Genomic DNA, 15,578 nt, shown 5'->3' with positions numbered 1-15,578 from the left:
TGTCGGTAGAAGGTTTCGGTCCATAAATTCGAGCATTGCACCAAGAAGATCGGACATTGCGCCAAGGAGATCAGATGTTGCGAGAAGACAACATGCTGATTGGGCAATACGCCGAAGGAGATGACGATGCGCCGAAGGATAAGACAAAGCGCCGGAAGAACCAATGACATGCCGGACAACAAAGGATTCACTTGTAATCAATTATGTCTAGATCGAGTTAGTTTAGAGTTTAATTGAGTTAATTTAGAATATAAATAGACCAACTCAATTAGGGGCCAATTGGGCCTAAGTTTGGGTTGTGTTGGACCAAGTGAAAAGGCCCAAACAATGACCCAATATGTGGCACCGTTGTGGAACAATCTCCGAGATTGTGTCAGGCGGTGGTACTGCCTAAACACAGTCTTTGAGAGACTGTCAGACAGTGGTACCGCTAGTCCAGGTGGTGGTACCGCCAGACTGGGTGGTGGTACTGCCCAGTATCAGTGCTATAGGCGGTGGTATCGCCTGTACTCGGGAACCCAGGATGAGACATTTTTAGGCTCCAAGTTTGAATCAACTTGAGGCCTATAAATACCTATCTCATTCTTGGTTAACTCACACAAGAATAGAGAGTGAAAAAAAAAGAAAACACTGTTGTAATCTCGTGTGAACTCCTCTAAAAGCTGTAAGTGTTGGTATACTTTTATAGATGAGTGAAGGGGGTGTAAAGGTTATCTCCGCCTATTGAAAGAAGATTGTAAGTGGATGCCGGTGGCCTCGACAGAAGAGGAATCAGTGGAGTTGATGTAGGTTACGACGACCGAACCACTATAAATCGATTTGCATTCTTATTCTACTTTAAAGTTAAACACTTTCCGAGATCAATTTTCGACGAACGAAGATTTTACAAAATCGACATTTTTATCCGATGTACTAATTCACCCCCTGCCAACTATAAATCGATTTGCATTCTTATTCTACTTTAAAGTTAAACACTTTCCGAGATCAATTTTCGACGAACGAAGATTTTACAAAATCGACATTTTTATCCGATGTACTAATTCACCCCCTGCCAACTCGTTTCTGACATAGTAAATATGTATTAATGTAAGTGTTATTTGATAAAATTATATTTTAAAATTTTATTAAATGTTATGTAACAAATGTATTATTCTAACCTTTTTAATAATTATTCAAAAATAAATATTTTTTATTTTAAATATAAATAAATATGTGTATGGCTCATATATAAAATAACTAAAAATAATAATATAAATGAATGTAAAATAATTTGAAAAATAAATAAAATAAAATTTAACTTTATAGAAGATATAAATTATGTTTGTTTTTTTACTAAATAATGTTATTATATCAAAAATACATCGCTCATTAGATACTAAAGTTGGTTTTATTATTGAGATTAGACTCGTTAGAGAAAGAGTTTTGAGAGGAAATGAGGATTAGAGTTTTGATTATACAATGACAATTTTATGATTATAGGATGTCATAAGATACTTCAAAATTTTTAAGAAGTTTCATTATCATTTCAAAAAAATTGAAATGTTGATGTTATGCTAAGGGAATATTAGTATTTGAGCATTTGCAATATGGTATCATTTGATAAAGATTTATCAAATATCAATTCCTATTCGAAATAAACATTATCAAATCTAAAATATGTATCGGTCTCTTAATATATATTTTAAATATGTTCTCGAACACACTTTATATCCCAAAAGACAAATACAAAAGGTTAATTGAGCTTATAATGGATGCTAAAATTTTATCGATTCTAACTCGAATCGAGTTATTATAGAAAGCGATCAACTAAACTCAATGATGCGATTGGATTGGTGGAATCGACTGATAACACGATGAGTCGAAGTCCATGCCGTAATAAAACAATCTGAATCCGAGGATTAGGTAGGTTCGGTTGGACCAAGTCAAGCACAAATCATGCTTGATGCACACCTATTACCATCACCTTTGCCTTCTTTTGGGTCACAACATATAAATAAATATGCAAATAATAATATTATGCCTACTCTTATATATAGATTATACTGTGGATTACAAAGAACAGAAAAAAAAGAGAGAGTTAGGTTTGTTCTTGTAAATAGCTAAAAGAATGAATAATATCCGATGTAACACTGAAAATAAATACAAAATCAATCTCCCTATACGTTTTGAAAATTAATTTTTAATATCTTAAATAATCTGGCGAGACAATTATAGATGTATGTGTGATATATATATATATATATATATATATATATATATATATATATATATATATATATATATATATATATATATATATATATATGATGTGAACAAGCTTTCGGCTCTCTTTCTTGGTAATTTACGGTGACGCCGCAAGAACGTTGGATGAATTAATAAGGTTGTATACATCGTCGACAGAGACCTTAGAATAAGTGGTTTCCTTGGTCGGAAAGGAAGCTTCATGCAAGTTTCGCGTTCGGTGCCGTGCTGCCATATATACCCTTGTCGGATCCGTGTATACGTCGCACAAATCTGCATGCCTGGATCATCGTCTCTATCTCCAAGACTTCCTCCTCTGTGGTGTAGCGGGCTCAGGGAGGGGTTGATGGACGAAGCTGTGCCATTCGGTGTTCATCTACGGCCACGTCTCTACCCCGACGGAGGCCGCAGGCTTCTCGGCTGGCTCGGTTTCCTGATCATGGCGTCGTCCTCATTCAGCATCATCGACGCCGGCAAGGCGGCATCGTCGGAGGTCGTCTCGTGCCTCTTCGGGACGTACGTGCTGTGGATGGTTGGGATGGTCGCCATGTTGCTGCCGGTGATGTTTCCCAATTCTCCGCACGCGGCATGGATGGAAGCTTTCGTGGTCTCGAGCATGATGTGGCTCGTGGTTGCAGCTTATGAATACCCACGGCTTATGTAATAGTTTGATACAAATCAAACAAGGTCTTTTATCCAGTTGATATTTAGTAGTTTTCCTCTGTGTTGTTGTTCTTGAGTTGTCGATGGCCACAGTTGGGTTCGTGAAGGTAAGTTATGCTGAGACCGTGACGGAAAGTGAAAGACAAGAACGAAAAGAGTACTGGTTTTCTCAGAATCTTGTACATATTCGACAATTCATGCATAGTCTTCCCTGCAGATTCACAACGCTAATGATCTCACATATATGTACTTCTACTGTCTGCAAAGGTTGCCATGAGAGCGAGGTAAGCTGGTCACACATGTTATTGCATCGACGATGGGAAATCCAAGTCATGACATACGATCTTCCCTGCACTAGTGCTGCTGTCACCTCTTCATTTCATAGGCAGAACTGGAGAGCCCATTTAATACAGAGTTGATGCAGGCAGCTGCTGCTCGGATCAGATGGACCAAGCCAACATTTATAAGCACCAAGATCGGTGGATTTCGAAGCATGCGCTGTTCTACATCCTTTTTACGTTTGACTTTTTCTGGTGATCTTTGTATTATGTCTTTGGTCATGAATGATAGCTGAGGATTCCAAAGAGCGGAAATAGGTAAGAGTCACAGCCATCTTTCGAGCCACTTGGTCTGTGGTGCTCGAGATCTCTCAGTAGCGGACGGCGTTGCGTGTGCCAACATCGTCACACCGAGCATGGGGAGGCAGAACCCCACTTCGGCCTCCGGGCCTTTTGCCCGTCTCCTCGGCACAGATTTAACGCTGCTTTCTCTGACTTTTCCAAGGGTTGGAACTCTTGTCTCCGATCAGGAAAAGAAAGAGAAAGGGAGCGAGCTGCGAAGCATGGGTTCCTGATCTGCGCCATGAGGCGGGCCACACCGTCCTGTCTCCATCACGAGTGCCAGCAGCCAAGTAATTAGCTTCCTTGCGCAAGATTTGGTGGATGACAACCGGTGATCGCCAGTAGCTTCTAAGTCGTGGCCCATTCCCTTGTTCTTAGGATCAAATACATACATACATACATACAAGAACACAGCAGATACATGTCGGAGGCAAGCAGAAGCGGTGACATGCGAAAGGTGACTGATCCTTTACCTGTGGAGCAATCGCAATTGAATGGACACCTACAAACCTTTCACTGTTTGGGAAAGACCAACCCACACACAGCAACTCCATCTTTTCACTCCCTCTCGCAAATGGCAACAGCACTCTCGCTTTCCTCTTGCACCACAACATTCACCCGCAACAGCTTTACAGTCTCCCCCTCTTGAGCTCTTTCTCCTCCCGTCTTCGTGGTTAAAGGCAGAGAGGAAGGAAGGAAGAGGAGATAGAACAAGTGCTACCGTGATAGCGAGAGACACAGAGAGAGAGAGAGAGAGAAAGAGAGGAGGGAGCTCGGAAGAGAGATGGGGAGGGGGAAGATAGAGATCAAGAAGATCGAGAACCCAACCAACAGGCAGGTGACGTATTCAAAGAGGAGAACGGGGATCATGAAAAAGGCCAAGGAGCTGACCGTGCTGTGCGACGCAGAAGTGTCCATCATCATGTTCTCCAGCACCGGCAAGTTCTCCGAGTACTGCAGCCCGACCGCCGAGTACGCCTCCAACCCTTGGTAGTAGAGCATGCAACCCCTTCCGTTTCTTCTCCCTTTATGACACAGTGGCGGCGTTGTTGATGACACAGCACCAAGAAGATGTACGATCGCTACCAGCAAGTTACCGGGATCAACCTGTGGAGTACGCAGTATGAGGCAGGAAATCTCGATCCTTTCTCTCAAAGCTTCCTTCCTCTTAAATCTGTCTTGGCCACGCCTTTGACGACTACTTCTTCCGTTCGTAGAAAATGCAAAATCATCTCAGCCATCTGAAGGAGATCAACAGGAACCTCCGCAGAGACATAAGGTTAGGGTTTTTGACAGAGGAGAGTCTATATGTTGGCTTCTGTGGTTAACGATATTGATGCTTTTGTATGATCGGAAGGCAAAGGATGGGCGAAGGCTTGGATGGACTGGACATGAAGGAACTGCGCGGTCTTGAGCAAAATCTGGATGAAGCTTTGAAAGTTGTGCGTGACAGAAAGGTATGCGACCTCTCTTGCACTTGTTAGGGTTTTCTCCTTTCGATCATAAAGATTAAGGGTGATCGACAAGGCTGTCCTCATTCTACATGCCGATCATTGTTGCCATCTGCTGTTCTTTTAGATTCATTACCTGAGTAAAATGTTTCGAATAAGACAAGTAACATTTGATGAAGGCAGATAAGAACATCAACATCTTTAGAAATAATCAACTTATCCTGACCAAAAATTTGTGAAGGTGTCAACTATCTTAGCTGATAAATCTTGTGAAATGCTAGCTTCTTTTTGCAAATCTTGTCTTCGAGAAACAGGAATCTAATCTTGGCTTTGAATTGGATGGCAGTATCACTTGATCGCAACTCAGACAGACACCTACAAGAAGAAGGTGTGTAAAGAACCATATGGTTTTATGTGATTGCTTTCTTATCCATTATTCATAAGAACTTACATAGATATATATATAAAGAAGATAAATGTGTAAGAAATTTGCACAAGGTTACATTATACATGCGTACACTAAATAAAGCACATCGAATCACTCGCTAGCATATTTCTATCGGAAGAACACTGTGTTTGCATGCCATCGAACATTCGATTCCAGCGACTGAGTCGTAACGTGTGAATGATAAATGCATGTGCAACGCAAACATTGGATTCGGATGCAGCTGAAGAGCGCCCACGAAGCACACAGGAACCTTCTGCAAGAAGTGGTGAGTGGCCATCCTCTTCTTCGTCTTCCTTGCTTGGTTTCGGCGACGGATGAATCCGTGGACGGATGTGAATGGTGTGGTGGACACAGGAGATGATGAAAGACGAGCAGGCTGCTTGTGGATTCGCCGACGACGACCCCGGCAACCACGACGGCACGCTTGTGCTCACCGGCGGCGGGTCTCACATGTACGCTATCCGCGTCCAGCCCAACCAGCCAAACCTGCAAGGGATTGCCTACGGGTCTTACGATCTGCGCCTCGCTTAGGTTTGCATGCAGGCTTAGCAAGTCAAGCTAGAAGAAGAAGAAGAAGAAGTGATGTTTCTGCTATCACAGTCAGTAGTTATCCCTGCAGTGTCTTGCAGATGTTGTCTTCCTCATGTTACGCAAATATGTATGGAACTCGTCATCATCTTTATGTATGTGACATAATGTAAGACCTTATCTAAATGCATGTTTTTATGTAGGGTGATATTGGTTGAGTTGCTATAATACTCTTGGTTTTCTTATTTTTAGTTAACATCAAACCCTGGTTTGATCCTTCTTGTCAGCAGAAAATAGATCTCATAGCATCAGATTTGTTATAGGAAAAAATGACTGATCTCCCAGATGAATCCAAAATGGTTCTAAGATGGATCCGAGATGGATTTGAGATAACTCTCAAGGTTAAATTATTATATTCTTTGAAGTGCACCTGCATGAAGTTGGAGGATTTCTCGACTAAATCCCTTCGATGCTCAGATTAATGGAAACGAGTATTTTTCTCCTTATTTAGGATATACTTTTATATTTTTGGAAGATTGAAATGTAATTGTCTTCTTTCGACATAAAGAGAAAAAAAGAAGTTTATGATTATCTTCCTTAAGAAAATTTATGTTTATCTTTTTTATCATAATAAAAATAAAGGAAGTATACCATTTTTTGTACACGAGTGTATGAAGGGTATCGTCAATCTTACGTGACAATTAATTACATGTTAACTACGATAAATTTCTTATCAAGATTCATACAAGGAAAAAGGAATAAAATACAAATGAAGATACAAAAAGAATTACAAGGTTGGTTTCAGGCAAAAAAATTATAATTATTCATTATTGACCTCTCAAACTCTTAACAATTTCTAGTGTGGAGTAGTTGTAGAAATTTTGGAATCTCCAATAAATTTTTTTTGACATTTTGAAGATAATGAATAAGATTAAAATAATAAAGAGAAAATTAGCATGACCCATATGATCTGGTGTAAGGATGAAACACACAAATCAAGAAAATGATCTAAGTTTTTTTAACAAAAAATAAAAAAAAAATTCACAAATTAGTTAAATCAAGATATTTCATTAATAGTATAATTGAGAAATGTTTCTATATTTTCATCATCAACTAAGTTATATTATTGTTAAACTAAAAGCACATTTAATTATAACATATAATTAAGAGATAGGTGGAATCTAATTGGGTTCAATTTGGCACCAGCCCGGGACATAGGGAGATGTCTCGGCCCAAACCTTTCCTCATGCTACCATCAACGCTTTCCTTAACCTAAACCTACCCATTTGTGATTTTTAGCTCAATAGAAGGGACATGATAATTTTTTGTAAATTAGTTTATATGAATTCAACTTGGTTTTTCCTAAATTTTACATTTTAATCCTAATTTTAGGGTATCAATCAAAGTACTATTTGAGGAATCATTTACATTCTTTTTAATTTAACAATATATATAGATTTAGCAATGAAACTATTTTTTTTAGCTCTTTTTAATTTAACGATATATATACATGTAGTGATGAAACTATATTTCTAGCTACAAATAACTTTTAGTGGAAAACATGTCTAGTAATACTATATGTCACAGATTTAGTTAATTTTGTATAATCGAGAATTTTACGATACTGACTCAAAAGATCCTCATCTTTGAATCTTATATAATTAAAAAAAAAAAAATCAAGTTAGTGAACAAACAAACGCACGAATAAACTATCATCATCACTTCATCGAAATTGTTGGAACGCAATTTGGATTACACAAACATCACTTTGTAAAACACTCCATCTGGTTGAAACACAATGTTTGTTCGAATGTTATCTGTTGAACTTTGTATGTATTTGAAAGTAGGATATGTTGTACATGTTATTTATTGATATTCTACGTGATAACCGATTAAGTTATATTGAATATGAATATGAATTTTGAGTTTTCGTAAAGATTTATGTCTTACGATTTTCATAGAAAAATTATGAGAATTACGATATTGTATCGGTCTTGATTTTTCGATGAGTATTACGCTATATTTGACAATCAAAATGGACACACTTTGACTATTGCCCGAATGACCTCACTTGTCGTCGGGACAATGGTCACGTGACCTCACAACCAATGTCATGTGCACATTTTCTCGAATTTGAGAATATTTTTTCTTTTCTTTCGTTTTTTTCTGCTAAAACCCATATATATATATATATATATATATATATATATATATATATATATATATATATATATATATATGACACCTGTTGATGATATAATCACCCGACAGGCCTATATGGTTAGATTGCATGTGGAGTACGTAGGCTGGGGTGGAGCTCACATGTCTCGGCCGAGACAGGGAACACGTTCATCCCACGCCAAGCCTTTCATCAGGAAGACTGCCATGACGTCAATCCATATCTCGGGCACCAGGAAAACCGTTTCCTGTCTGGATCGCGACACAGGCGAACCCCACCCCACCCCTCCGCCTGAGCCTATCTATCGATCGCAAGCGGTCGGCGACAGAGTGGAACGGCGGGATACGACATGTCGCCGACGGGGCAATCATCGGCTTCATCCACCGTCGCCATGGTAAACCGAGTCGACTCAGCAGATCCCAGACACGGGTGCAGAGAACCCATCAGCTCTGCACGCCTGCTTTCCCTGCTGCGATGATCGATCTCTCAGTCCTCTGTGTTCCCCAGCCACCCAATGCAAGCAAACAAGCATGCATGCACCCGTCTCTTCGTCGCGAGAGAGAGAGAGAGAGAGAGAGAGAAAAGACAGTGGAACTGAGGGGCAATAAAATAGTCTTGACAAGAGAGCGCTACAGCGGAGAGGATGGAGAGCGTGGCCCGCCTATCACATGACGCAACTTTTGCCGCTTCCTTCCCCCACCTCGGCGGCTTTCCTGCGCCCACAGAGAGAGAGATGGAGGGAGGGAGGGAGAGAGAGGTCGGCAATGGCTCCCGCTGTTTCTGTACTCATGTCTCCTCGGACGTGATGGGGAGTTGGTGAGGAGGGAGGCGAGTGCTACGGCTCAGCCTTCAACCCTTCCTTCTCTTCAAGGCCGATAAATAAATACCTCTACTTGAAATGTTCGATCTTTTAACCCAATCACCGAACTGAGATTCCAATTCGAATTCCTAACAATTAGATCGAATGCAACAATACAGATCGAATATTTTGTTTAATATAATTTAATAACTAGCTGAATTCTACGTGTCCAGACTCGATTAATCGAAAATATTCGACATAAATGTTGATAAGATGACGTTACCACAAGTCCCCCAATCAAATGAATCGATACACCCAAAATAGCTTTCATTGTTCACCCATTCATCGTGCGAGGGGAGGAGGATCGGAGGACATGCAGGGACGAAGTACATGTCAGTGACAAACACGTAGACAAACTGCTGATCTTTGAATACGGAAAGTAGATTGCATCGAGCACACAATGAAAGGAACCCAACTGTTCATCTGCACCCCCACCGATAGTTACACCGACTCTACCACCAGAAAGAATTTGATGGTATGGTACCATCATCATTAACAAGTACTTTGAGAAGATAAAGAAAAAGGAAAAAGAAATGCTTCGTGGTCTTCACATCACCATGGTTTTGTGATAGGGAAAGCTTTAGCCCTCCCCTCCACTAGCAAGAAAAGAAGACCTGCTTTTAGGGTAGTGATCAGTCACTACCAGAGATAAGACTGGTATCTCATTCCCCCTTATCATCACAATCCAACAAACTATAGGTTATGTAGGTGATTCTGAGATGTCAACCCTCAAGGCTTCCAGCAACAACATACAAAAAAGCATGTTCCAACCTAATCTTGTCCCTTCCTTTACATTATCAAATGCTTATCATCCAATACACCACCTAATTCAGTAATCTTGACATGACAAAACATTAATCACATAGCGTAAAGCATTTTAAGAGCTAGCTAACAATAACATCATACACCAATTTGATCCATATGGAAAGACTGACTGGAGAAGAAAGCCTCTCTACCAAGTGATGTTTTGCAAACCAAAACAAAGAGCAGAAGAAGAACATTTTCTGACAGTTGGAGCACTCTGCTGTTTACTTCTTGCAGACCAACAGGAAAACAACTGCAGCTGGGATCTCCAAAACACCAAGTTTATCCAGGAGACATTCCCTCACCACATGAAGCTATAGTATTTTTGCATGCCTAATGACAATTGAGAAACACTGCAAAGGTAATCTTGTTGCGAAAAATTACATGGTGTGACTGTAGGATAAAATCAGGATGACAGAATTCTGTAACCAGGTAGGAATTTGTGTAATTCCTCATAAATGTAAAATGCTGTCAATGGTTCGATATGTTCATGAGAGGTTGGAAGAGTCATGTAAAGATAACCTGAATTCCAAGATAACATCGTTTGTTCATATGCATTCCATGGCAGTCATTATTTATGCTACCATCAGTAGAATGCCCTGAGAGTAATAAGAAAAAAGACAGTGCCATGCACCAACCAACCATCAACATACATATATGTGTATCGATCTTAACCGGCGCAACTAGGCACATTACAGGATGCTATTGAGAGAGCTGAAATCCTCGGTCGATTGAACGGCAATAGGGTTCCCCTCTGTCAGTCTCATGAGCTAAAATGGCAATGATCAAATGTCTAGTATAATCTTTATTCGAAAAAGAGAGAAACAAAAAGGTCTCTAACATTAGTTAACCATTCATGTCCAGACCCACCAAGCCATTAACTCAACAAAGACACTGAAGGCTTCAAGCAAAATCAATCATCAGTAGATATTCCCTGAAACAACTTAGTATTTCTTTCTCTTTTTTCCAATTAATGTAGCATCTTAATTTGATTAAAGTACCAAATCAAATGCCTAAATTTAATGTAGAAGTTTGTAAACGGAACTTTTCAACTATATCATGCACTAATACTTTTATAGCTACAAAGAACCTATAAAACATTGCTTGCATGCGCTTAAGAGTATCCATCCGAAATCAGCAACAAGATAAACTCGTGTACAATGCTACGGCTTATATCTTTAATTTGCAGCATATAAAGTTCATGAGAAAGTTGCAACCAAGGTCACAAGTAGCTTCTAAACCCTTAAGAATTCAGAAGTTTTGATAATATACCAAAAGCCATGGATTACGCAAAAAACAAGTAGAGAGGGTCGCGACGGAGGAGGATCAAAGCTAGGACATCCACGTAAATGATCTGCTAACTCACAGGAAAGATGATTTCAATGACAAATAAATAATTAGATGTAGTCAGAAGGCAATAAAAAAATGAAAACAGAATGAATCCACATTCATAGCCGAACTAGCATAATCCTGAAAGTAGCAAGAACTTACAGACCCACATACACCAAGGTAAACATATATACAGTTTTTAAGCCCAAAATGTTCATTTAATTTACAGAAACCCAATTTATTGTTGAATTTTTCATTTAGCAAGTCATAGTTTCCCTTGATCACAGGTTTGATTCTTTCAGAGCAAGCAAAAAACTTGTAGAGAAGTACTTTCTCACCTAATTTATCTTTTATCATAGTAAATGCGTATTGAGTTTTCAAAACAAAATTACCTGGTATTTCCTTTTTGTTGATTTTATCTACTATTTTTATGTAATTTTGTGCTTCACTTAGGACTACTCAATTTTAGTGAATTTTAAGAACAATAATATCCAATAACCCTTTCGCCTTTTAAAGATGTGCGCGACGTAGGGCCAATATCCTTTTTGCTCTCTAAATTTTAGAAGTCATAAACTTCCTGCTGAAAATTCAAATCATATGGTGTCAGAAAAAAATGCCATTGTTAAGGGAATACAAAAATAGTTATTCAATGTTGCATCAAATCTGATCCCTTGAAATAATTTATAAATAACTTCAAAAGATTAAAAGAAATGCTTTTTGGGTGAAGCTTGAGAGGTCATGCCACCCCTTATGAATACATTGTTATTACTAACAATACTTGTTGTATGAAACATACAAAAAAACACACAATAATAGACAATTGACTTTAATAGGAAATCAGGACACTGACAAATCATCAAGTAGTTTTTGGTACATAACGAAGCATTTGGTTTCACTACTGTCTTTAGAATTTCCATAGATATGGAACAAGATAAACTTAATTTGCGCAAGAAGTTTCAGGATGATGCATGCTTATTTATACACATGCTGCACAAAATTATGAACAGGTTAGCAACTCAAACATCTGTTCACCATCAGAAAACAAGAAGTACCTGTCAAACATGTCATTTGTCTAGAGAACATACGATGATGGTATAACACAGGATGCAATTGAGTAATTAATAGGTATGTTGTGGATTAGCTCAAAGGTAGAGGCAAATAAAGTAGAAAATTGAAACTACACAAGCAGCAGCTTTGACATGTCCAACAGTAACCTATAAAGGAATCTTGTATCGAGAAGGAGAAAACAAAAGGAAGAAAGACCAACCTCAAAAAGAAATAGAACAGTTTTTGGGACTGTACAATGTTGTTGTATTAAAATCATACAAATTAAAACTAAGCTACTTACTTGAGGCACAGCCGCAAAGGTTGATCTCTGGCGTCTTCTTTTTCCCATTCGGAGTCACTTTAGCCTCGAGAGAGAAGGAGCACACATGCTAGTGCTCATCCCTATCCGTAGGTAGCATGAAAGATCCAAATTGCCACAGGTGCAGCATACACTATAGGGAAACATTTCTACGAGGAAGAGTGGTAAAAGGCTTTCTGCTTCTTGGGATTCAGCTTGCTCCATGCATGGCCATCATGTCCACATGGAACCAACTCAAGCAAGTCCTTCGCAGTCTAAGTTATAGTTTCCGAGGTTGAAACAATGTGAAACAGAAATCCAGGCATGTCCATTTCCGAACCCGAAGCATATCCCGCAGATCCCGTAAAGACGGCCATCTTCTTGGGACCAAACTATAGATAGAGCAACACGAGACGTCAAAAGGAAGACGAAGATGCTAATAGGTGAGGAACAAGAAGAGTGCCTGCTCTAAGTTTGCTATGCTAGAGAGTGATCAAGAAGGAGAAAACTTGAAATTATTTGGAGAGATTACACAATTGCCGGATGATGAGGAGGAATGCATGGTATAAGAAAAATTGGTGACCAGATGAGGCACGTTAAATAACACGGACGTGACCTGTGGTCGTGAAGGAGACGTGCTTGGCGTTGGCAACCTCTTCGTAGGTTTCTCCGCTATGGTCTGTGTTGGTGGGGGAAGAATTGCGTGCCGGCCATGAAGGCACTTAAGGGAGTCGGGTAAGGCTCAAGCAATTCGGTGGCTGCAGCAGTGGCAGTGGTCGCAATGGCGGCATCTCCAGCACTGGCACTGGCACTGGCACTGACTATAGCAGTAGCAGCAGCCGCTGCGGGGGAGGAAGAGCCTTCACCGTGGTGGAGCTGGTACCGAGAGGAGGAGGACGATGGGTACTCGGCCTCGGGGCCGTGATCATAGAGAAGTCCCTTGAACACATGGCCGCCGATGCTCACGGCGGCCTGGTACGCGTATATGTCGTCGGCTTCGTCCACGTGGCTCAACCGCACGCACCGGAACACCGCCTGCGCGCTCACTTCCGGTGGGAAGCTCTCGGGGTCCAGGCTTCCTCCTGCCATAGCCAGCCAAGTAAGTAGAAAGGAAAGAGCGAGCTCAACAACATGTGGTGGGGAGTGAGGGAGGGAGTGATGGGTGTAGCAGAAAGAATGGAACTGCGCAAGGGATTCTGCAAATAGTGGCTCAGATAACAACAACAGTGTCGGGCACTGCTTGGGAGTAGCAGGAAATTGTAGTACCATACGTGGTGGTCGAAGCCATGGCGGCTGGTAGTCGGGTGCAGGCCGTGATCTCCCTCGGCCGCTTGGAAGGCTCGCCCCCTCCGCTGCTGCCTTCGCCCGTGGATCGGCCGCCACCGCGGTGGCGCTCGTCGTGCTGCACCGCGGCGGCGGAGGCGGTGAGCTCCTGCTGGCGCTCCCTGCGCTTTGCGGCGGGGACCCAGGTGCTCTTGACGTGGGTGGGGCACTGGAAGCCGCGGCTCTTGCAGCAGGTCCGGCACCTCATGTGGGCGCAGTCCTTCTTGGCCTGGTTGCCGCAGTCCTGGCAGCTCATCACCCCGCTGCCGCCTCCCAGGCTTCCTCTCGCCGGCCTCGGCGCCACGGACGGCAGCTCATCGGGGAAGCCCGCGGTGGAGTACAGCTGCTGCTCCCGCTGGATCTGGTGGTGCTGCCACAGCTCAAAGCCTCGGGTGTAAGCGACGTCCTCGCCCCGGCCTCCGCGAACGCCGTAAAGAAAGAAGCTCTCCGACGGAGGGATCCCTCCTCCTTGCTGCTCTCCGCGCTGTTGCTGGCTGCCACCGCCCCCTCCGAGAAAAAACCCCGCCATGATTACTCCCCCACCGGACTAGTTATACTCGATCCATAGCTACTGGCGACCCTTTCCTTGCTATCTAGGGGAGGTGGGACAGCGATCTCAGGAGGGAACGCGGGAGCAAGAAAGAGGAGAGCCAAGACGGAGCGAGAATGGCCACTGCCACCTCTGCTCTATTCTTTCTTCTTTTGTCCCGCTGCTTTTTTGTCTCTGCAACCACAACGCACCCAACAGCCAGCAGGAGTGGAGCAGTCGATGCTGCCGGCTTCTTCCCTGTATGACTCCTCTCTCTCTCTCTCTCCTTGACTTCTCCTCTTGCAGTCTCCCTTTTCTTGAATTCCGAAACCAATGGTAGTTTAAGGGAGAAAGAAATCAGAGAGTCTGCTGCAACGCCGCCATGGAGACGGCTGTGCTGCCGCCTCGATTCCCCATTTATTGCTCCCTACTTTCTCCTCTTTCTATTTCCAGTTTCCACCACTTTCCTCGATCCCCATACCCTTCTCAGTTCTCCCTCCGCCTTCCGGTTCCCCCGCCTCTCTGAAGCCCCGTCAATGAATGACTCGTCTTCGACGCTCGAAATCGGACGGAGATCAGTAAAGTCTCGGTTGTCGCATTATTGCGGGAGGAAGAGAGGTAAAGCGGAAGGCGGACGAAAGCCATCCGATCGTCCGACTCATGGACGGCGAAGAAGCGGCCACGCGGCGGGGATCGGGCCGTGGGTTCGGCCGTCCTTTTTAACCGGAAAACCCGGTGCTTTTGCGTGACGGATGCCCACTTTTGAAGTCGGGCGCTGTGTTGCTGTGCTCGCTTGTCTTCCCTGTTGGCCGAGAAGACAGCCAACAGCGTCTCCAGTTACCTGTGACCACCGCGTCTTATCGCCTGCTAATTTACCCACATCCCCTCGTTACTGCCCTGTACGACACACGGAATTCTAGCGATGCTGTGTTGTTGTTGTCGTCGTCGTCGTTCCACTGTCCATCCGACCACCACTCACCAAAATAGGTGAGATGAGATGGATTCTTCCCAAATCTTAGACCAACTACTTGTTGTTTTGTTGATCAACTACAATACCTTACTTATATAATTTACTTATATATCATCTCATATAAATTCGAAAGTTTTATTTTATTTTATTTATTTTATATATATATATATAAATCCTGAGGTACTTAAAAAGTATTTCTTATATTTTATTTTCCTTGCATCAAAAGTAAGTAAATAAATATATATATAATATATTTATTAAAAAAATAAACCTTAACTTTCAAAAAAAA

At 41.8% G+C, this 15,578-nt stretch overlaps 2 protein-coding genes across 3 annotated transcripts; one reads left to right on the top strand and one right to left on the bottom strand.

The window, feature by feature from the left end:
• The first annotated feature begins 4,170 nt into the window (after positions 1-4,170).
• Positions 4,171-6,119, top strand: LOC135598043 (MADS-box transcription factor 16-like). The gene is made up of 7 exons (XM_065091565.1): positions 4,171-4,496; positions 4,586-4,652; positions 4,742-4,803; positions 4,882-4,981; positions 5,322-5,363; positions 5,644-5,688; positions 5,778-6,119. The coding sequence occupies exons 1-7, from the start codon at positions 4,309-4,311 to the stop codon at positions 5,952-5,954; spliced, it is 681 nt and encodes a 226-aa protein (XP_064947637.1). The 5' UTR covers positions 4,171-4,308; the 3' UTR covers positions 5,955-6,119.
• A 3,271-nt stretch (positions 6,120-9,390) lies between these two features.
• On the bottom strand, positions 9,391-14,921 carry LOC135598644 (protein SHORT INTERNODES 1-like). Of its 2 annotated transcripts, XR_010481639.1 has the most exons (3): positions 13,734-14,921; positions 13,084-13,549; positions 9,391-12,859 (listed from the first exon to the last, which is right to left on the bottom strand). XR_010481639.1 is itself a non-coding variant. In XM_065092761.1 (2 exons), the coding sequence occupies exons 1-2, from the start codon at positions 14,317-14,319 to the stop codon at positions 13,140-13,142; spliced, it is 996 nt and encodes a 331-aa protein (XP_064948833.1). In that variant the 5' UTR covers positions 14,320-14,921; the 3' UTR covers positions 9,391-13,139. The 2 variants fall into 2 exon arrangements, 1 of the variants encoding a protein (XP_064948833.1); XM_065092761.1 differs by having other exon boundaries at positions 9,391-13,549.
• Positions 14,922-15,578: the final 657 nt, after the last annotated feature.

The sequence above is a fragment of the Musa acuminata genome, chromosome BXJ2-1 (assembly GCF_036884655.1).
Source record: "Musa acuminata AAA Group cultivar baxijiao chromosome BXJ2-1, Cavendish_Baxijiao_AAA, whole genome shotgun sequence".
In the NCBI taxonomy this organism is placed as follows: Eukaryota; Viridiplantae; Streptophyta; class Magnoliopsida; order Zingiberales; family Musaceae; genus Musa; species Musa acuminata.
The sequence above is the reverse complement of the archived record's forward strand: the minus strand, read 5'-3'. Positions and strand labels throughout refer to the sequence as shown.

Bases quoted from the DNA above. Each gene is read 5' to 3' on its own strand.
- LOC135598043 (XM_065091565.1), top strand. From the start codon at position 4,309: ATGGGGAGGGGGAAGATAGAGATCAAGAAGATCGAGAACCCAACCAAC. The intron at 4,497-4,585 runs GTACGCCTCCAA...TTGATGACACAG, and splicing joins TACTGCAGCCCGACCGCCGA to CACCAAGAAGATGTACGATC. The intron at 4,804-4,881 runs GTTAGGGTTTTT...TATGATCGGAAG, and splicing joins AACCTCCGCAGAGACATAAG to GCAAAGGATGGGCGAAGGCT.
- LOC135598644 (XM_065092761.1), bottom strand. From the start codon at position 14,319: ATGGCGGGGTTTTTTCTCGGAGGGGGCGGTGGCAGCCAGCAACAGCGC. The intron at 13,550-13,733 runs GTACTACAATTT...TGGCTATGGCAG, and splicing joins GGCTTCGACCACCACGTATG to GAGGAAGCCTGGACCCCGAG.